Source organism: Schistocerca serialis, chromosome 3, assembly GCF_023864345.2.
Source record: "Schistocerca serialis cubense isolate TAMUIC-IGC-003099 chromosome 3, iqSchSeri2.2, whole genome shotgun sequence".
Classification (NCBI taxonomy): domain Eukaryota; kingdom Metazoa; phylum Arthropoda; class Insecta; order Orthoptera; family Acrididae; genus Schistocerca; species Schistocerca serialis.
The window spans coordinates 264,918,081-264,937,998 of NC_064640.1; the positions used below are offsets into that span (position 1 = coordinate 264,918,081).

General features: G+C 42.1%; 1 protein-coding gene across 1 annotated transcript in view; it reads left to right on the forward strand.

Annotated features, from left to right (window-relative positions):
- The window catches only part of LOC126470040 (acyl-CoA synthetase short-chain family member 3, mitochondrial), a 324,267-nt gene that overhangs the window by 146,236 nt on the left and 158,113 nt on the right, over positions 1-19,918 (forward strand). Inside the window, exons 3-4 of the mRNA XM_050097536.1 lie at positions 5,598-5,742; positions 16,245-16,389. Of these exons, the coding sequence (XP_049953493.1) occupies positions 5,598-5,742; positions 16,245-16,389 (290 nt within the window). The remainder of the gene's footprint in view (positions 1-5,597; positions 5,743-16,244; positions 16,390-19,918) is intronic.

Sequence of the window (19,918 nt, forward strand, 5' to 3'; positions counted from 1 at the left end):
ATTTCACCTTATTTAGACATCTTCAGGTTGATCTACATAGAAAACAGAGAAGAAATACATCTATTTAAGGATCGTGATCGCGTTGTGCAGACTTGGATAACCTAAAAGTAAGTATAAACAAATCAAATTCTGAAAGAGCAAATACCTTAATTTGGTATTTCTTAGGACGATCATTTAGACAGTGTAGCCAAAGGGCATCGTCGAGTACATCAGGCCAACGTCGCCTTCGTTAACCTCAGTAAATACTAGAAATATAAACAGTAAAAACGGATAAGAAAATTGACCAACGATCGGATACTCACATTCTGTATTAGGTGTCAGTACTAGCACACGACGCTGAGGTGCATTATGCTAACTACTTAAGCCCCATCTTATTCTATTATTTGCTCCTGTGAACGTGTATGCGTTATTCAGATCTTCGAGTCACTCATGTCCATCTAGAAAGGTAAGGTCTTGTCATAAAGCTTCGGCAATTCTCTTATCCGCCGGCCGGGGTGGCCGAGCGGTCCTAGGCACTTCAGTCTGGAACCGCGCGACCGCTACGTGCGCAGGTTCGAATCCTGCCTAGGGTATGGATGTGTGTGATGTCCTTAGGTTAGTTAGGTTTAAGTATTTCTAAGTTCTAGGGGACTGATGACCTCAGAAGTTAAGTCCCATAGTGCTCAGAGCCGTTTTGAAATTCTCTTATCCGTTTTTACTATTTTATATTTGTAGTATTTACTGAGATTAAAGAAGGCGATGTTCCTGATGTACTCGACGATGCCCTTTAGCTACACTGCTAAAGGATCGTCCTAAGACATACCAAATTAAGGTATTTTTTCTTTCAGTATTTGATCTGTTTATACATGCTTTTAGGTTATCCAAGTCTGCACAACGCGATCGCGATCCTTAAATAGATGTATTTGTTCTCTGTTTTCTATGTGGATCAGCCTGAAGATGCCTAAATAAGGTGAAACGCGTAGTTGATAAATAAAAAAACTAAAATTGTAACCAAGACTGTTTTCAACTAATACTATGAAACACTGGTTTGCTGATTCATGCCACAGATGGAATGTATATGCCTGGAGTGTAGCCTTACATGGAAGCGAAACTTGGAAGAAAAGGAGTATAGTCAAGAAAAAGATAGAATACTTTTCAATTTGGCGCTGTAAAACAATATTAAGGGTTACATAGACATAATAACTAACGAAGAGTTATGACTCCAATTATGGAGGAAAGTGTGTTTTGACACAGCTTCATCAAAAGAAGGATTGTGTTGATAAGACACGTCCTGAAGGTTCAAGTAACAGTGAATTAGATAATGGCAATAAGTGTGGAGGGTATAAACTCCAGGGGGAGACCAAGCCTAGAAATGGATATACAGTCATGGAAATAAGTATTCATACAGTAGGTGGTGAGAAACAACGACGGTGTGTTGGGATAGTAAATCACCCACAGCGCCGATACGAATGAATACGATGATGTGGCGTCAGATAACCATGTTCTTGGTAATGAAGCTTCCGGTATGCCATGAATCTATTCTGGGAAAATAAAATATGTTACACTCCGCACGGTCTACGACAGGGCAAAATGTATTCATACAGCGGACTACTTTCAACCAAACAAACGGCTGACGCAGCCCCGGAGTGCATGCCACACTTGTGTAGTCGTGTGGCGGCCGTGAAGCAACAGCACGTCGGACGTGGGTATCGTGGAACAGCAGAATGGGCCGCAAGGGAAAGGAAACGACCATTGAGGAACGAAACATCTTTGTTGCCCAATATCTTCATTATATGAACATTCTCGAACAGAACTTACAACAGAGTGTTGACGCCATGGGTCTTCTTAGAAATGATTACTTCCGACAGGACAATGATCCCAAACATACGGCGCAAATTGTCCGGCGGTGGTTGCTCTACAACACTCCACACACTCTTAAAACTCCAGCTCAGAGTCCGGACCTGAAGCACATCGAACACTTGTGGAGTGAGCTGGAAACGCGAGTGAGAAAACACGACATCCGTAGTAAGGTCTCTTTGAAAGAGGCTCTCCTTAGAGAATGGAAAGGTATCACGTCGGAAACTACAAGAAAATTGGTCCATTCCATGCTACGGAGGTTGCGAGAAGTAATACGTCGGAAGGGTATGCATACGAAGTATTAAACATGTTCTGGCTTTGTTAGAAGTGTCATTTTCTGTTGGTGTATGAATGCTTAATTCCCAGCGCAGTAGAGAACGTGACAGACGTTTTTGTATTTTGTTTTGTAAAGGCTTGTTCATTCTCGTTCTACAGGGTGTTACAAAAAGGTACGGCCAAACTTTCGGGAAACATTCCTCACACACAAATAAAGAAAAGATGTTATGTGGACATGTGCCCGGAAACGCTTAATTTCCATGTTAGAGCTATTTTAGTTTCGTCAGTATGTACTGTACCTCCTCGATTCACCGCCAGTTGGCCCGTTTGACGAGAATCCGCACGCAATTGTGCAATCATGTCATCAACACTTATTTTCTGTGAACGTTAGGGGAGGCATTGTTGGTGATGTCTTGATTGGGCCCCATGTTTTTCCACATACGCTCAGTGGAGCACGTTATCATGATTTCATACGGGATACTGTACCTGTACTGTGTAAGGAGAAAATATAAAAATGCAGTAAATGAAGCAGGCAAAAAGGAATACAAACGTCTCAAAAATGAGATCGACAGGAAGTGCAAAATGGCTAAGCAGGGATGGCTAGAGGACAAATGTAAGGATGTAGAGGCTTATCTCACTAGGGGTTAGATAGATACTGCCTACAGGAAAATTAAAGAGACCTTTGGAGATCAGAGAACGACTTGTATGAATATCAAGAGCTCAGATGGAAACCCAGTTCTAAGCAAAGAAGGGAAAGCAGAAAGGTGGAAGGAGAATATAGAGGGTCTATACAAGGGCGATGTGCTTGAGGGCAATATTATGGAAATGGAAGAGGATGTAGATGAAGATGAAATGGAAGATACGATACTGCGTGAAGAGTTTGACAGAGCATTGAAAGACCTGAGTCGAAACAAGGCCCCCGGAGTAGACAACATTCCATTGGAACTACTGACGGCCTTGGGAGAGCCAGTCCTGACAAAACTCTACCATCTGGTGAGCAAGATGTATGAGACAGGCGAAATACCCTCAGACTTCAAGAAGAATATAATAATTCCAATCCCAAAGAAAGCAGGTGTTGACAGATGTGAAAATTACCGAACTATCAGTTTAATAAGTCACAGCTGCAAAATACTAACTCGAATTCTTTACAGACGAATGGAAAAACTAGTAGAAGCCGACCTCGGGGAAGATAAGTTTGGATTCCGTAGAAATACTGGAACACGTGAGACAATACTGATTTTGCGACTTATCTTACAAGAAAGATTAAGGAAAGGCAAACCTACTTTTCCAGCATTTGTAGACTTAGAGAAAGTTTTGACAATGTTGACTGGAATACTCTCTTTCAAATTCTAAAGGTGGCAGGGGTAAAATACAGGGAGCGAAAGGCTATTTACAATTTGTACAGAAACCAGATGGCAGTTATAAGAGTCGAGGGACATGAAAGGGAAGCAGTGGTTGGGAAGGGAGTAAGACAGGGTTGTAGCCTCTCCCCGATGTTGTTCAATCTGTATATTGAGCAAGCAGTGAAGGAAACAAAAGAAAATTTCGGAGTAGGTATTAAAATCCATGGAGAAGAAATAAAAACTTTGAGGTTCGCCGACGACATCGTAATTCTGTCAGAGACGGCAAAGGACTTGGAAGAGCAGTTGAATGGAATGGACAGTGTCCTGAAAGGAGGATATAAGATGAACATCAACAAAAGCAAAACGAGGATAATGGAATGTAGTCGAGTTAAGTCGGGTGATGCTGAGGGAATTAGATTAGGAAATGAGACACTTAAAGTAGTAAAGGAGTTTTGCTAATTGGGGAGCAAAATAACTGATGATGGTCGAAGTAGAGAGGATATAAAATGTAGACTGGTAATGGCAAGGAAAGCTTTTCTGAAGAAGAGAAATTTGTTAACATCGAGTATAGATTTAAGTGTCAGGAAGTCATTTCTGAAAGTATTTGTATGGAGTGTAGCCATGTATGGAAGTGAAATATGGACGATAAATAGTTTGGACAAGAAGAGAAGAGAAGCATTCGAAATGTGGTGCTACAGAAGAATGTTGAAGATTAGATGGGTAGATCACATCACTAATGAGGAAGTATTGAATAGGATTGGGGAGAAGAGAAGATTGTGGCACAACTTGACCAGAAGACGGGATCGGTTGGTAGGACATGTTCTGAGGCATCAAGGGATCACCAATTTAGTATTGGAGGGCAGCGTGGAGGGTAAAAATCGCGGAGGGAGACCAAGAGATGAATACACTAAGCAGATTCAGAAGGATGTAGATTGCAGTAGGTACTGGGAGATGAAGAAGCTTGCACAGGATACAGTAGCATGGAGAGCTGCATCAAACCAGTCTCAGGACTGAAGACCACAACAACAACAACAACTGTACCTGTGCTGCTAGAAGATGTGCCTTTACATGTACGGCACAACATGTGGTTCATGCACGATGGAGCTCCTGCACATTTCAGTCGAAGTGTTCGTACACTTCTCAACAACAGATTCGGTGACCGATGGATTGGTAGAGGCGGACCAATTACATGGCCTCCGCGCTCTCCTGACCTCAACCCTCTTGACTTTCATTTATGGGGGCATTTGAAAGCTCTTGTCTACGCAACCCCGGTACCAAATGTAGAGACTCTTCGTGCTCGTATTGTGGACGGCTGTGATACAATACGCCATTCTCCAGGGCTGCATCAGCGCATCAGGGATTCCGTGCGACGGAGGGTGGATGCATGTATCCTCGCTAACGGAGGACATTTTGAACATTTCCTGTAACAAAGTGTTTGAAGTCACGCTGGTACGTTCTGTTGCTGTGCGTTTCCATTCCATGATTAATGTGATTTGAAAAGAAGTAATAAAATGAGCTCTAACATGGAAAGTAAGCGTTTCCGGACACATGTCCACATAACATATTTTCTTTCTTTGTGTGTGAGGAATGTTTCCTTAAAGTTTGGCCGTACCTTTTTGTAACACCCTGTATATACCAGCATAACTGCATTGGCGACTGGCCAATGTGTATACTGCATATCCAATTAGTGTTTTTGGTTTCGTATTGTCAATAAAGGCAGTTTACTTTTCCACGCTTTAGTGTATGAATACTTATTTCCATTACTGTAGGTTGTAGAAGTTATCTACACATAAAAAGGCTTGCACAGAATAGGCTAGTGCAGAGAGTTGCAGCATACCGATCTTCGGACAGGAGACTACAAGAGCAACAACGTTAATACTAATCACTTATGGCCAGTTTCATTCTTTCAGTGAGTTTTTCTTGGAGAGACAATTATTTCGGGCTGCAGTCTATTGCACGCACACATTACGCAAGTTACGTGCGGAAGCGCCGAGAGGCTTGTCACTCCACAAAGTGCGGCACTCGGACGTGGTGTTTACCACGGCTGACAAGAGTCCACACGGTGCTCCATTAGCCCCCGGTGGCGGTTGCGACAAGTTTGTAGAGCACTAAAGCGCTGACAGACCCGGTCGGCTGTTGCAGGTTCGTCGGCGGCGAGCTGAACGCGTGCTACAACGCCGTGGACAGGCACGTGGAGGCGGGCCGCGGCCACCACGTCGCGCTCGTGCACGACAGCCCCGTCACACGCACGCTGCGAAACGTCACCTACGCCGACCTGCTCGACAAGGTACGTCCTCTCGTGCCAGGACATTAACTGTAAGGAAGAATAGCAAATATACACCCACATTACTCGAATCTAGAGGCTTCGTTGAAATATAATTACCGGGGGTAGCTACAGAGTTTTCATTGTCTCTTAAAAAAAAAAAAAAAAAAAAAAAAAAAAAAAAAAAAAAAAAAAAAAGTTGCTGTAAGGATGAAACTTGGTGACAGATTTTGTCACCCTTTACTTATAAATAACATCTGATCAAAAGTATCCGGATGCCTAGAACAGGACGTTAATATGGCGTGTGTCCACCCATCATCTTTATGACAGCTTCAACTCTGCTGGGGACATTTTCAATTAGGTGTCTGATAGTATGTGGAGGAATGGCAACGCATTCTTCCTCAACAACCAAAAACCAGAGAAGATACATCTACATCTACATTTATACTCCGCAAGCCACCCAACGGTGTGTGGCGGAGAGCACTTTACGTGCCACTGTCATTACCTCCCTTCCCTGTTCCAGTAGCGTATGGTTCGCGGGAAGAACGACTGCTGGAAAGCCTCCGTGCGCGCTCGAATCTCTCTAATTTTACATTCGTGATCTCCTCGGGAGGTATAAGTAGGGGGAAGCAATATATTCGATACCTCATCCAGAAACGCACCCTCTCGAAACCTGGACAGCAAGCTACATCGCGGTGCAGAGCGCCCCTCTTACAGGCTTCCGCTATCACGCTTACCAAATAACCCAGTGACGAAACGCGCCGCTCTTCTTTGGATCTTCTCTATCTCCTCTGTCAACCCGACCTGGTACGGATCCCACACTGATGAGCAATACTCAAGTATAGGTCGAACGAGTGTTTTGTAAGCCACCTCCTTTGTTGATGGACTACATTTTCTAAGGACTCTCCCAATGAATCTCAACCTGGCACCCACCTTACCAAAAATTAATTTTATATGATCATTCCACTTGAAATCGTTCCGCACACACACTCCCAGATATTTTACAGAAGTAACTGCTACCAGTGTTTGTTCTGCTATCATATAATCATACAATAAAGGATCCTTCTTTCTATGTATTCGCAATACATTACATTTGTCTATGTTAAGGGTCAGTTACCACTCCCTGCACCAAGTGCCTATCCGCTGCAGATCTTATGGTGGACGCCAGGGTCTGGAGCGAAGTCGATGTTCTACCTCATCTCATTTTCCATTCGGTTCAGGTCGGGTGTCTGAGCAGGCCAGTCCAATTGAGTAATGCTGTTGTTCACAAACAATCGCATTCACAGATGCCGATTTCTGACAGGGTGCATCGTCATACTGATACAATCAATCATCGTCTCCGAACAGTTCTTCTATTACACGCAGTACACAATTTTGTAAAATGCGTTCATATCCCTCCTTATTGGACATTTCTTAAGTGCAATAAGGGACACAAGCCTAACCATGAAAAACACCCCCATACCGTGACACCATCTCCTGCTCACTTCACTGTTTACATTACACGTGAGGGCAAGTAACGTTCTCCAGGCATTCGCCAAACCCAAACCCAACCATCGGATAGCTACAATGTACAGCGGATTCATCACTCCTAATCACTCCCTTCCAGTCGTCCGCTGTCCAGAGGCATCGCTGTTTACGCCACCTCATGCGTCACTTAGCACTGACAACGGAAATTTGTGGCTTATGAAGAGCTGCTCGACAGTTATACCCCGTTTTTTTAACTCCCTATGCACAGTCTTGTTGATAGCCGAACTGCTGGTAGCACTTTGGATTTCGCGAGTCATTCCTTCCGCTGAATTCATGATATTTTGTACAGCCACCCTCTGCAATTCTCGACAGTCCCTGTCCGTCAGTATGTGTGGTCTACCAGGTCTTGGTTTAGCTGCGGTTGTCCCTTGGCGTTTCCAGTTCTCATTCACCTATCACTAGCTGACTTGGGCCGCTTGAGAAGAGTTGAAATGTCCATGATGGATTTGTTACTCAGGTAACATCCAAAGACTAGTCCAGATTCGAAGTCACTGAGTTCTGACTAATTTTGCTGTTACTGCTTCTCTACTGATAACAAAACATTCCCCGTCTCATTTTAGACTGACGAGTCTACCTCTTGTCGCATCAAGTGGTCAATTCCACATTACATGGAAGTGTCTGAATACTTTTGGCTCCTTTAGAGCAAATATTTTAACATTTACAAAGATTCCAGACATATACTTGCAACCAAAGAAGAGATTAATTACGTAACTTTATTTCTTTGAGGTGATAATTAAAACTTTGACTACTCCTCGTAGCTATTTTGTTGTGATTAGTGTAGGAAAGCCAAAATTCCAATGCAAGCCGAGCGAGCTTGAGGCATGAATTTTTCAGTTACACACCTTTATTTATTTATCCATTCATCCAGGAATCATCTTACAATGATGCAGGATTTCTCTTCATAATGTATTTCCTAATTCGTCTTCTATTTTATCAAACTTTGCCTGTATCATGCAAAGGCTAAGAACTTTACACATGCTAGAAGAGATTAAGTCGCTATCTCTTATGAGAGGATGCGATAACACCACCGATAAGAAAGTAGATAATCCGACACGTTAATGAAAACCTGGTCCAGTTGTGGTTGAGAACTTTATAGAGTCGATTACCGGTTTCACCCATTATATTAGGCCATTGTTAAGTGATATACTGGCGGAAAAAATTAGTGTACCTGGAAAGATGACATCGATTTTGATTCGATGATGGCATATGCCACTGGGGGATAGACTGATAATGGTTTCAACGTCGTCTGTCAACAGATAGTGTAGTGATTCAAAAATGGTTCAAATGGCTCTGAGCACTATGGGACTCAACTGCTGAGGTCATTAGTCCCCTAGAACTTAGAACTAGTTAAACCTAACTAACCTAAGGACATCACAAATATCCATGCCCGAGGCAGGATTCGAACCTGCGACCGTAGCGGTCTTGCGGTTCCAGACTGCAGCGCCTTTAACCGCACGGCCACTTCGGCCGGCAATAGTGTAGTGGCATAGCTACTGGAGCGGCATCTGTTACCCTTTACTAGGGAATGCTCACAGCCAGAAGGCTCAGCGCAGTGCAAATGTGTGAAGCAAGCAGGCAATTATGCTACAGAGAGGCACTCTATAATGATTATTTTAATTAGAGGCACTCAGCGGATGATATCTAAGATTACGCAATGTTGGGGAAAAAGTTGCCCCAGGATTGTGTGAGAGAGAGGGTAAATAAACCGGGGAACAGAGGCGCCCTGTGTAGCACCTGTGATGACGTGGCATAACACCAGCCATGTAAAAAGAAGGGCATTGGTCGACCCCTAAAGTCAACATATACATAGGCCACAAAACGTAGGGCTTCGATTAGCCCAAAACACAAGAAAGCACTTTCCTTCCCTGTGTCATGGTAACAAAGCGGCAGTCGAGAAGGAAACTCAGCATGCTCTGGACTTGTCTCCAATCGAGCACGTGTGGTATATGATGGCACGAGAGCAGTAGGAAGATGGCGGCATCAGCGCAATTTTGATATCAAATTGATATGCAAATTAATTAAATTGATCAATTAATTACGCCTTCGACCACGCCCACCCCACCCCCAGGTGAAGTCATGTGCTTTTCTCAGCCTGCACATGGGCCCCAACTACCCTCCCCCCTCCCTACAGTACCCTCCACCCCTCCCCCATGTTTGAAGATCGCACATTGCGTCCAGCTTTATCTGCCACGGCAACAGTAACTTTTCAACAATTTGTGCTGCAATTGGCCCTCGGTCTCTCCCAGGAGCAACTCCCAAATCGCCAGTTAATTCGGATTTCCGAATCATGTCCTTCAAACCCGTGCAGAGAGAGGACCTCTCCGTGTTCTGTCAATATGTCGACACTCGCGGAGAGCAGAAGCACTATCGCTGTTATTTTGACAAAACAGCTTTACGAATAAAGCACTGCTCTACTTTTCCAGACCCATGTTGACTGTCTGCAACTGTAACGCACACTGATGCTTTAGTTTCAACCCTATGTCGCCAGACCAGTACAGGACCCTAACGGCAAGTCATGACATGGCACAGCGCAAATCCTGTAGTGCACCATACGGTAAATAGTTTTCCGTGTACACTGGCTCAAGTAGCGAACGTTTAATTAGCCCATAACCAGTCCGTACTTACGAAAGACGTTTTCCAGATTCAAAAATCGAATCTCCAAATTCTGTATTGTTAGACATTTAAATGGCTACAATTAAAACTACAAAAACAGTGTGTCCCGAAACATCTCTTTCCCATCGCAATCTTCGCTTGAGGCAATGTCTGTGGAAGAAAATGCAAGAACTGGGATTAGTAGAGGAATACATGGATCGACAAGAAACGCGACGTGGGTTTTCTGATAAATAAGCTGAAGGAGGAAGCAGTACATGCTATATTTAAACAAACAAAACAAAATCAATTGGCCTGCCTCTTCAAAAAATAAAAAAAGTTAAATACATCTTGACCAAAGGTTAAAAGAGATTATAAAAATATGTATCAACTCGGGAGATTTAAAATGTTTAAAATCTCTGGTTTTCTCACAAAAAACTGGGTGGGAAATTAACATTTGTAAAATAAGACAAAGAGTTTAACCATTTGTTGTTTCAGGAAGAAAAAAGTTAAAAATAAAAAAAATCAACTTAACTATGTTAGTCCTAAGCTTGGATAAAGTGTGAAAGAATGTTCACATTACGGGTCGGAAAATCCGTGGCAAGCATATTTGCGGTCTGAAATATCGGTACCACTTTGACGTCACGGGTCGCAAAGTCGACAGACGTAAAGTCCACGACCAGAGCCGGTTCGAGACAATTTATCCAAACGAGCGACTTAACATTTGGCACTCCCCTCTCCCCATTTCGCTCGCACACTTTCATCCGTGTCAGTTTCCAGTAGGAATTGTAATACACACTGTGTACATATCTTCCACTTAGGCGCCCCAAGCGGACGCCCTATTTGTATTACGTCCTGTATAAAAATCTTACAGTTGTACCGCCTCTGGCGTCCCTCTCAGATTGGCGCCCCAAGCAGCAACTTGCTTAGCTTAGGCCTTCAACCGACTCGGTCCACGACAGACAGCTGCAGAACGAGGCAGACTTGACAAGGTATAACTGATGGCAATAACCTCCATTCATTCCCGTGGAAACTTGAAGTACTAATTTTTTTAACTGTTATCCTCTTTTTTTTTTTTTTTTGGATGAGTTTGTCGGCAGGGGTTGTTTGAAACCAGCTGGTAGCGGTGCCGGTATAGTGACTGACTGTGGCGTACGTTTTCAGTTTGGTCATAGTATCTGGGAGACTTTCTGAAGGTGGTTAGATTGCTATAGGGCATTTATTAGTGGTATAGGAGTAGTGTCTCTTCAATGACTGAGGCTAAGCTGACTAGGCACCTAGTAAATATTGTACTTTGTTAGGTCGTCTGACAAAGTTATAGCGTTATGGAACTGTGCTTTGTTTGTCCCTGTGAGTTTTAACAGTTTCATATCACATTGTCAGTGTCAATGAGTGACTCTTCTTGTGTCTCACTAAATTTGCAGGCTCCTGGCAGTTTTTTGTTAAACAGACCTTCATAACCGTCTTCTGGGAATACTGAAATTATCTTGGCCACAACGAGTCGGTATCAGTTTTTTCATGAACCTTTATTACAGCGAAGTCATTGAGTGTTAAGGAAATTTTGTTCTTCCCTGAAGCTGCAGGCTCTTGTTCCTCTTTTTCGGTTACTACTTTGCTAAGTAGTATCTGTATCTGAGCTACTCCAAGAACTGAGAAGTCTGAATCTCACTCTAAAGAATATTCCACCGGCTGCCTGACCTGTTTTCTTCCTTTTATGGCATTTATGTAGTAAAATCTACCTTATGCCGTTTTGTTTCTACAGCACGCTCCTTCCTTCCTTTGGCAAGTATTTGCTTCAATAATAAGCTTTTCTTTTTCCACTGATTCTTCTTCCATTCATTCTTTACTGAGTGTTGACGTTTCGATGCTTTGCCAGAACGCTTCCTCTTTTTTTTTAATTTTTTTTAATTGAAGAATTGTCGTCACATTGTTGCACCTTCGGCCATTTATCCCAATAGAGCTGCAGAAATTTACCCCACTTTTTAACAAATGCTCCCTGTTGATTCGGAGGATTAACTGGAGCTGTTATTTCCACACGAAAGTGAAGCTCAAATGCGTAGTGTCAATGAGAAATTCGTTGTTTCTTTTTTTTTTTTTTCAAACCCTACATTACACAATGTTCCAGTAAAACATAAGAAAAGTTATATGGTAGTAGTAAAAAAACGGACTTACATCATTTTCTCATCTCCAGAGCGACCTGTGGGACAATAAGTTACAATTATACAAACCTGCCACTTAGTCAACTCCTGAACCGATAGCAGTAAAAAGCTCGGTGCTGGTTTTTACCCCACAAGGGGGCTTTCCTCCCACATAGGGCCATCAAATCACGCGGTTTATCCGGATGCCATCTGGTTTTTATTGCTCTGTTTCAACCTCCTGTTGTAAATGAGTAAAATAGTAAGAAAAACGCTATTTTTGAACTCCCATGTCAGGTTGTTGTTATGTGATGTCAAATGTCATCTGGTGGACTGAAATTCAAACTGGACATTAACTGGGAGGGATTAAAGCAGGTTGGCAACACTTAAGATTATCGTCGACTGTCGTGGCACGGCGACTTGATCTGCAGCTTCGCTCTTGTAGAGTAACGCACGGCACATCTAGTCAGACGTGGGCGTGATGTCATTATTGATGTTAGCTGTTGTGAGTGTACACTAATGAATACACTTATGGTTATTTCTCGAGGGCAATGCAACAACACATAACGCTAATGCGTCTATTGAAAGATTCCAAGGTATTCTTGACTACAGGAAATATCGGAAAGTAAAGTGAAATTCTGTTTATATGGATTAGGTGAGGCCAATGATCGGAAAAAAACAATGATTACAAACGTCAAAAGCTGAGGTGAGCTGATCCTCCTAGCGGCGAGATACATGATGCACTTCGTAGACGCGCTGCAGAACTTGTGATGTACGCTGCAGCGAATAAAGGATCCCATACAGACAGCAACAGAGGAGAATAAGATGAACTACACAGCATCCCATAAGTTCTTGAGGCGAACTGGATCCACCGTTTAAACGCCAACTTGTATCAGGAAAAAGTATTCACAGTTAAGAGCTACAGTTTCAAAAATTTTATTAGTTCCCTCCAGGATGTCGGACAGATAGTTTATAATTAGGGCATGTCCAGTGTCTTCCAGACTCTGGTTGTCTACCTTACAATATTATTCCATTTATTTATTGTTTCTGGAATGGCTCAACAGTGCACTAGAAGAATTTCCAGGGGAAATGATTTTAGATTATTGTAGATTTGCTACGTGTCAGACATTTTATGTTATTGGGTAAATGATCAAAGATTTTTGTTACTGTCTATTGGACTCCTTTCTGAGCCACTGATGGATTTAATAATGGGTAATAAAGATCATTTTTCCCTCTAGTGTTGTAGGTATGGACATCACAGTTCTTCTCAAATTGTAATGGATCATTTATGACAAATTTCCTTGGCAAATATGCGTATTGTGATGGTGCAGTTAAAATTCTTAGCTCCTTGAGGAGATAAATACACGAGATCAGTGCGTGAATGCCACATACGGTATGCAAAGTATGTCAAGACGCTGATTCGTTTCTTTGTGAGATTAGCAGTTACACTCCTGGAAATGGAAAAAAGAACACATTGACACCGGTGTGTCCGACCCACCATACTTGCTCCGGACACTGCGAGAGGGCTGTACAAGCAATGATCACACACACGGCACAGCGGACACACCAGGAACCGCGGTGTTGGCCGTCGAATGGCGCTAGCTACGCAGCATTTGTGCACCGTCGCCGTCAGTGTCAGTCAGTTTGCCGTGGCATACGGAGCTCCATCGCAGTCTTTAACACTGGTAGCATGCCGCGACAGCGTGGACGTGAACCGTATGTGCAGTTGACGGACTTTGAGCGAGGGCGTATAGTGGGCATGCGGGAGGCTGGGTGGACGTACCGCCGAATTGCTCAACACGTGGGGCGTGAGGTCTCCACAGTACATCGATGTTGTCGCCAGTGGTCGGCGGAAGGTGCACGTGCCCGTCGACCTGGGACCGGACCGCAGCGACGCACGGATGCACGCCAAGACCGTAGGATCCTACGCAGTGCCGTAGGGGACCGCACCGCCACTTCCCAGCAAATTAGGGACACTGTTGCTCCTGGGGTATCGGCGAGGACCATTCGCAACCGTCTCCATGAAGCTGGGCTACGGCCCCGCACACCGTTAGGCCGTCTTCCGCTCACGCCCCAACATCGTGCAGCCCGCCTCCAGTGGTGTCGCGACAGGCGTGAATGGAGGGACGAATGGAGACGTGTCGTCTTCAGCGATGAGAGTCGCTTCTGCCTTGGTGCCAATGATGGTCGTATGCGTGTTTGGCGCCGTGCAGGTGAGCGCCACAATCAGGACTGCATACGACCGAGGCACACAGGGCCAACACCCGGCATCATGGTGTGGGGAGCGATCTCCTACACTGGCCGTACACCACTGGTGATCGTCGAGGGGGCACTGAATAGTGCACGGTACATCCAAACCGTCATCGAACCCATCGTTCTACCATTCCTAGACCGGCAAGGGAACTTGCTGTTCCAACAGGACAATGCACGTCCGCATGTATCCCGTGCCACCCAACGTGCTCTAGAAGGTGTAAGTCAACTACCCTGGCCAGCAAGATCTCCGGATCTGTCCCCCATTGAGCATGTTTGGGACTGGATGAAGTGTCGTCTCACGCGGTCTGCACGTCCAGCACGAACGCTGGTCCAACTGAGGTGCCAGGTGGAAATGGCATGGCAAGCCGTTCCACAGGACTACATCCAGCATCTCTACGATCGTCTCCATGGGAGAATAGCAGCCTGCATTGCTGCGAAAGGTGGATATACACTGTACTAGCGCCGACATTGTGCATGCTCTGTTGCCTGTGTCTATGTGCCTGTGGTTCTGTCAGTGTGATCATGTGATGTATCTGACCCCAGGAATGTGTCAATAAAATTTCCCCTTCCTGGGACAATGAATTCACGGTGTTCTTATTTCAATTTCTAGGAGTGTATATGAAGAATAAAAGCAACTGAACTTAACTGTTTGAGAAGCTCAGTAATATGCTTCTTCAAGTTCCAGTTTTCATCAATATGTACACCTAAAAATTTGGAGCATTCGACATTATTTACTGACTGCTGCTCAAGTGTTAAATCAATTGTTATTATGACTCTGTTTTACAGAACCGGAACTGAATATAGCGTCTTTTTTTCAAAATTTAGCGGGGGCCCATTTTCTGAGAAACACTTCGTAATTCTTTGGAAAATATCATTTACTATCTCTTCTGACGCTTTCTCTATAATATCATTTACAAATCTTTTCACCTTTTAATGCCTTTAGTGATCGCTTTTTATTATTAAATAATATAAATCTATGACTGAAGAGCATACTTTTCAATGTAAGTACACTCCCATAGAGGACCGAAAATTTAAAAAAAAAGAAAAAGAAAAAAATTGAAAACAGTTTGGAAACACTTCACGAACAAGATAAATGCCTTCATCGCGTAAGATGTGACCTCATATCTGACCTCCTCAGCCTTCATTCAATATGTAATGTTCTACAATTAGCAACGACAGTTCACACCATGTTAGTTGTTTTTACCATTGTGTCATGGCTACTAATCAGCCAATGTGTTCCAAGTTATTTGTTATAAATACTTCATGGAAAATATTTTTGAGAGGTTTTGCAATTAATTTTGCTACTTAAGTAATTGTAATTTTTTGAGTCTAAGTTTGGATCAAAATTTCTGTTCAGGAAGATAATGAGAACACAGTTATTCTTAAATGAGTTTTTTGCATGTTGGAGGAGTGATGGTCAAGCAGGTTATACTGGGGAGCATTTGTGATGTTTGGAAAGTAGAGGAGAGCTACTGACATAACTGATGCAGTAAGGGGGTTGTGACTAATGATCTGATAAGTCATGAACATTTTTCACAAAAGTCAAGAGATTCAAGTCCTGGACCATTGAACAATGTTTAGTGTTAATGTCAGTAAATATTTTGGTATCCAAATGACGGCATTTTGGAGTGAGAACAGATAGGTAGTCACCTCTTCTTTGCAGTAATAAATATATTATATTTACATAATATAAGTTAATACATTTACCTCCAGTTTTTAATAGTAGAGTATATTGACAAACGTAGTTAACAGAAGAAACTGTTCTGCCCTGTTGCTGCACCATATTTTGTACATTTGTATGAAACTAAAAGTCATTCACAAAAAAAATTTGTTGGCTTAATTTACAAGCAGTGTTTTTTGTAACAGCAGTGCTTCCTAGCACACTATGTACTCACAGATAAACATAGATATTAGTAATAGCATAATATTTGGTTTGTTCTTTTGGTTGCTCTCTTTTTATGATATTTATTGCTGTTATTAAAAGTCTAGTCTGTGTTAATATGTGGTTTTCATTACTTACAGGTTTCAAGGCTGGCTGGTGCTCTAGCAACACTTGGAGTAAAGAAAGGGGATCGTGTTCTCATTTATATGCCTATGATTCCTGAGGCAATTATGGCAATGTTAGCAACTGCTAGGCTGGGAGCTGTCCACTCTGTTGTCTTTGGAGGTATGCAATCAATAAAAAGACATTAGCTGTTTACTAATACATTATTGGGTTTATGATCACATAAAGGTTATGATTCTTAGTTTCCAAATTCAATCAGTTGAAGTGTGAAGAGAGACCTCCAGATTCACCCTAGTGGGACATAAACAATACTTTATCTGTTTAATTCATTTTAGTCGTAAAATGTTACTTTTTTATTGGTACATATGTTTAACAATAGGTTTCTAGAAATTAAGCTAAACAACAACCAAAAAATACCCTGTAATGTGATCATCACAACTAATTACTGCTTTAATATGGAATACAAGTTTTCTGGCCGGGGCCTGAGGTTGGAAAACGTTCCACTCATTTTCTTGATAACTTTCAAAACATTTCTTGCCAGTCTTAAGAAGTCATACAGATTGTAGGGTCAGATCTGGAAATGGGGAGGAGGTGTCACAGTTTGTTACTCTCTCTCTCTCTCTCTCTCTCTCTCTCTCTCTCCCTCCCTCCCTCTCGCCCTTTCACTCTCCCTTTCCCTCTCCCCCCCCTCTCTCTCTCTCTCCCCCTCTCCCCCCCTCCAAATGGAACATGTCATCAACTATACTCTTACCATTTCACAGATGCCTATGAATTTAAAAATAATGATAATGAGGAAATATAAAGTGTTTTATTATAACAATAATAAAGTGTTTAATTACAATAAAATAAATGTAATACTGACTACAATAACAATAAATTGTTTACAAAGAATTAAATTCCATATATCAGATTTTTTAACAAAATTTCATTCTTCTTTATCCTCTGAATGTTGATTGAGAAATTTGGAAAGTGACATGTGAAAAAATATAAACGTTATTATCTGCAACTGTTTTGCACACTGAACAAAGCCACACAGTTTAGACTACAATTTTTCAATTGCAAAGGGTACATCCTTGAGACAGTGATGAATATTTTGTTCTAAATATGGATTTTGTGCCTTGATCTGAAATTACAAGCTATTTTTCCATACAGATAATGAAGCGGCGGTTAGTAAAGTGATTTTTGTAGCTGCAAATTTTTGTGGATCTGACGTATTGCCAGTTAGTTTCTCTCTTAGGTTCTTCAGCCAATGTTTCTTTGACCATTTTTCTGATGTTTCACCAGCATGAGTGACTGACATGTCAAAGCTTCACTCTCCATTGCCGTTGGTCAACTGAAGTTGAGCTCATAATTGGAGGTTGTGTATACTAGCTCCCAGTTACACCAACATCTGGGGTTTTTTCCATGGTCATTACAACTGTGGTACTCCCCTATTTCCTGCAACAACTGCCAGCAGCAGATATGGGACCTATTAGAGCTGATGACATACCGAAACCTAAGCACAGATTTGATGCGGTGATCACATGTAATATGAATCACTTAATCAAGATAACCTCTTTCTTGGCAGACATACAGAGGAATCTGCCTAACACAGAAGCTCTACTCGGCTGTATAGATGACTAAAAATCCATAAAGAGGATGTATCACTAAGACCAATCATAAGCACTCCTGGTGCACTGGCATATAAACTGGGAAACACTTGACCTCTTCACTTCAGCCACGAACATGTCATTGAGAAGCTGAAGAAACTAAAACTTGGACCAAACAACATCCTGGTCAGCCTTTATGTTGTTTCCCTGGGTACTAAAGTGCCACTCAATGATTCTCTGGAGTATATCAATTCCATTTTTGTGCATGACACCACCAAGAAGCTGTTTCACGTATGTCTTACCATGAGCTTCTTCATATGGAATGGTGATTTCCATGAACAGCTGGAAGGCATCACCATGTGTAGTCCACTTTGTCCAGTATCAGCCCGTTTCTTTATGGAGCATTTCAAAAGATGGCCGCTGGACTTGGGACCTCATAGTCTAAGGTGTGGTAGGAAGAAGTAGACAGGCAACACCTTCATCATGTGGAATCATGATGAGGAACATCTCAGTGGCTTCCTAAGATATTTGAACAGTCTCCATGCCAACATAAAATTTGTTATAGATGTAGACAAGGACCAATAGCTACCCTTCCTAGATGTTCTGGTTACAAGGAATGGTGAGAACCTGGGACACGGTGTGTATCAAGAACAGACACACACAGACTGATAACTGCATAAATGTTGAAATCATCATAATGTGGAAGACAAACCAACAATTTAAAATCAGAGATGTTAAAATGTCTATATTAAAACTGACTGAAATTCCAATTTATTATGTTTTCACAGTATGACAACCAATTTTATATCCTGGAAGTATGTCTCCAGGTCCTATACAACTCATATTTCATGTGCCATAAATTCCAAAGTACAAGTGCTCTTCTCTGTAAAACCTTGGATGAAATGGCAGATGGCCTTCCTGTCTGAACCACGCATGATCAGTAATACATCTCCAAAACACAGTCAAAAGACAATCCTGGACAGCATGTGACAATCCATGTATGATAGAATAAAACCTATGAGCACAAAATATTGCAGAATGAGTGTAATGTAAATTAAAACACAGCTTGCAGTGAAGGTAGAGTATAAAAGAGAAGGAACCTACCCTCATCAAGATCGACAGCAGAAACAAAGAATTAGGACACCCAGTCCTTTGCAGTCATCAACATGCTAAAATAAATTGGCATGTGGGAAATAGCACCATATGTTACACTGCTAGCCACACACTGAATACTGTGAAGCCAAGCACACTCCACCCAGTCACAAATTGAAGGTCACGATATCTAGTAGTAGAAACAAAATTAATAGGACACACAGTTTGATCTTGGGAATCACAGTAACAAAATGGATCTCAGTGTTAAATAACAATCCAATACAAGAGACAGAAAATATTAACCATTACCTTTATTAAGAGAAGTGACAAACAATTAAAATTATTTAAAGCTAAGGAAACTGAACTACTTGGTTCCATTTACAACAAGATAATAGAACCTGCAAATTGATGGCAAAGTATTATTTTAAATAATATTAAAATGCACAGTACACTGATACTATTGAACATTCATCTGATGATATTATCCCTTACCTTGATCTGGCCGTCACTTTGAAAGATTTTCTTTTGATATTTATAGGAAGCCCTCTACAACTGACTTGGTCATCCAATCTTCCTCCAAACATCCCATCAGTTATAATAAAGCAGCTTTCAGAGTGTTCTCACATCACTTTCACAACATTCCACTCTCCGCTGAAGCTTTCAGAAATGAATATGATGCTATTATCCACAATGCTATTTCCAATGGATATAAGAGTAGTTTTGTTCAGAGCATCAACAATGAGATTCTCAAAAGGGTGTCTGGTTCCCCTCTATGCCAGTCAGGGTTTTTCTCCACACTAGTTACCTTACACATTAACCAGCCCACCATTGGATATCACCATTTGCCATAATATGGGAGTGTGTCAGAATGCGTAGGCAGACACCTAAGAAAGAAGGATATATAGAAGCATTTTTTATTCCTCATAATGTTGGGACCAGATATAGACATAGAGGGTCATGTGGCACCAACTTGTATAAGAACACTGGGGTTTATGCCATAAAGTGTCGAG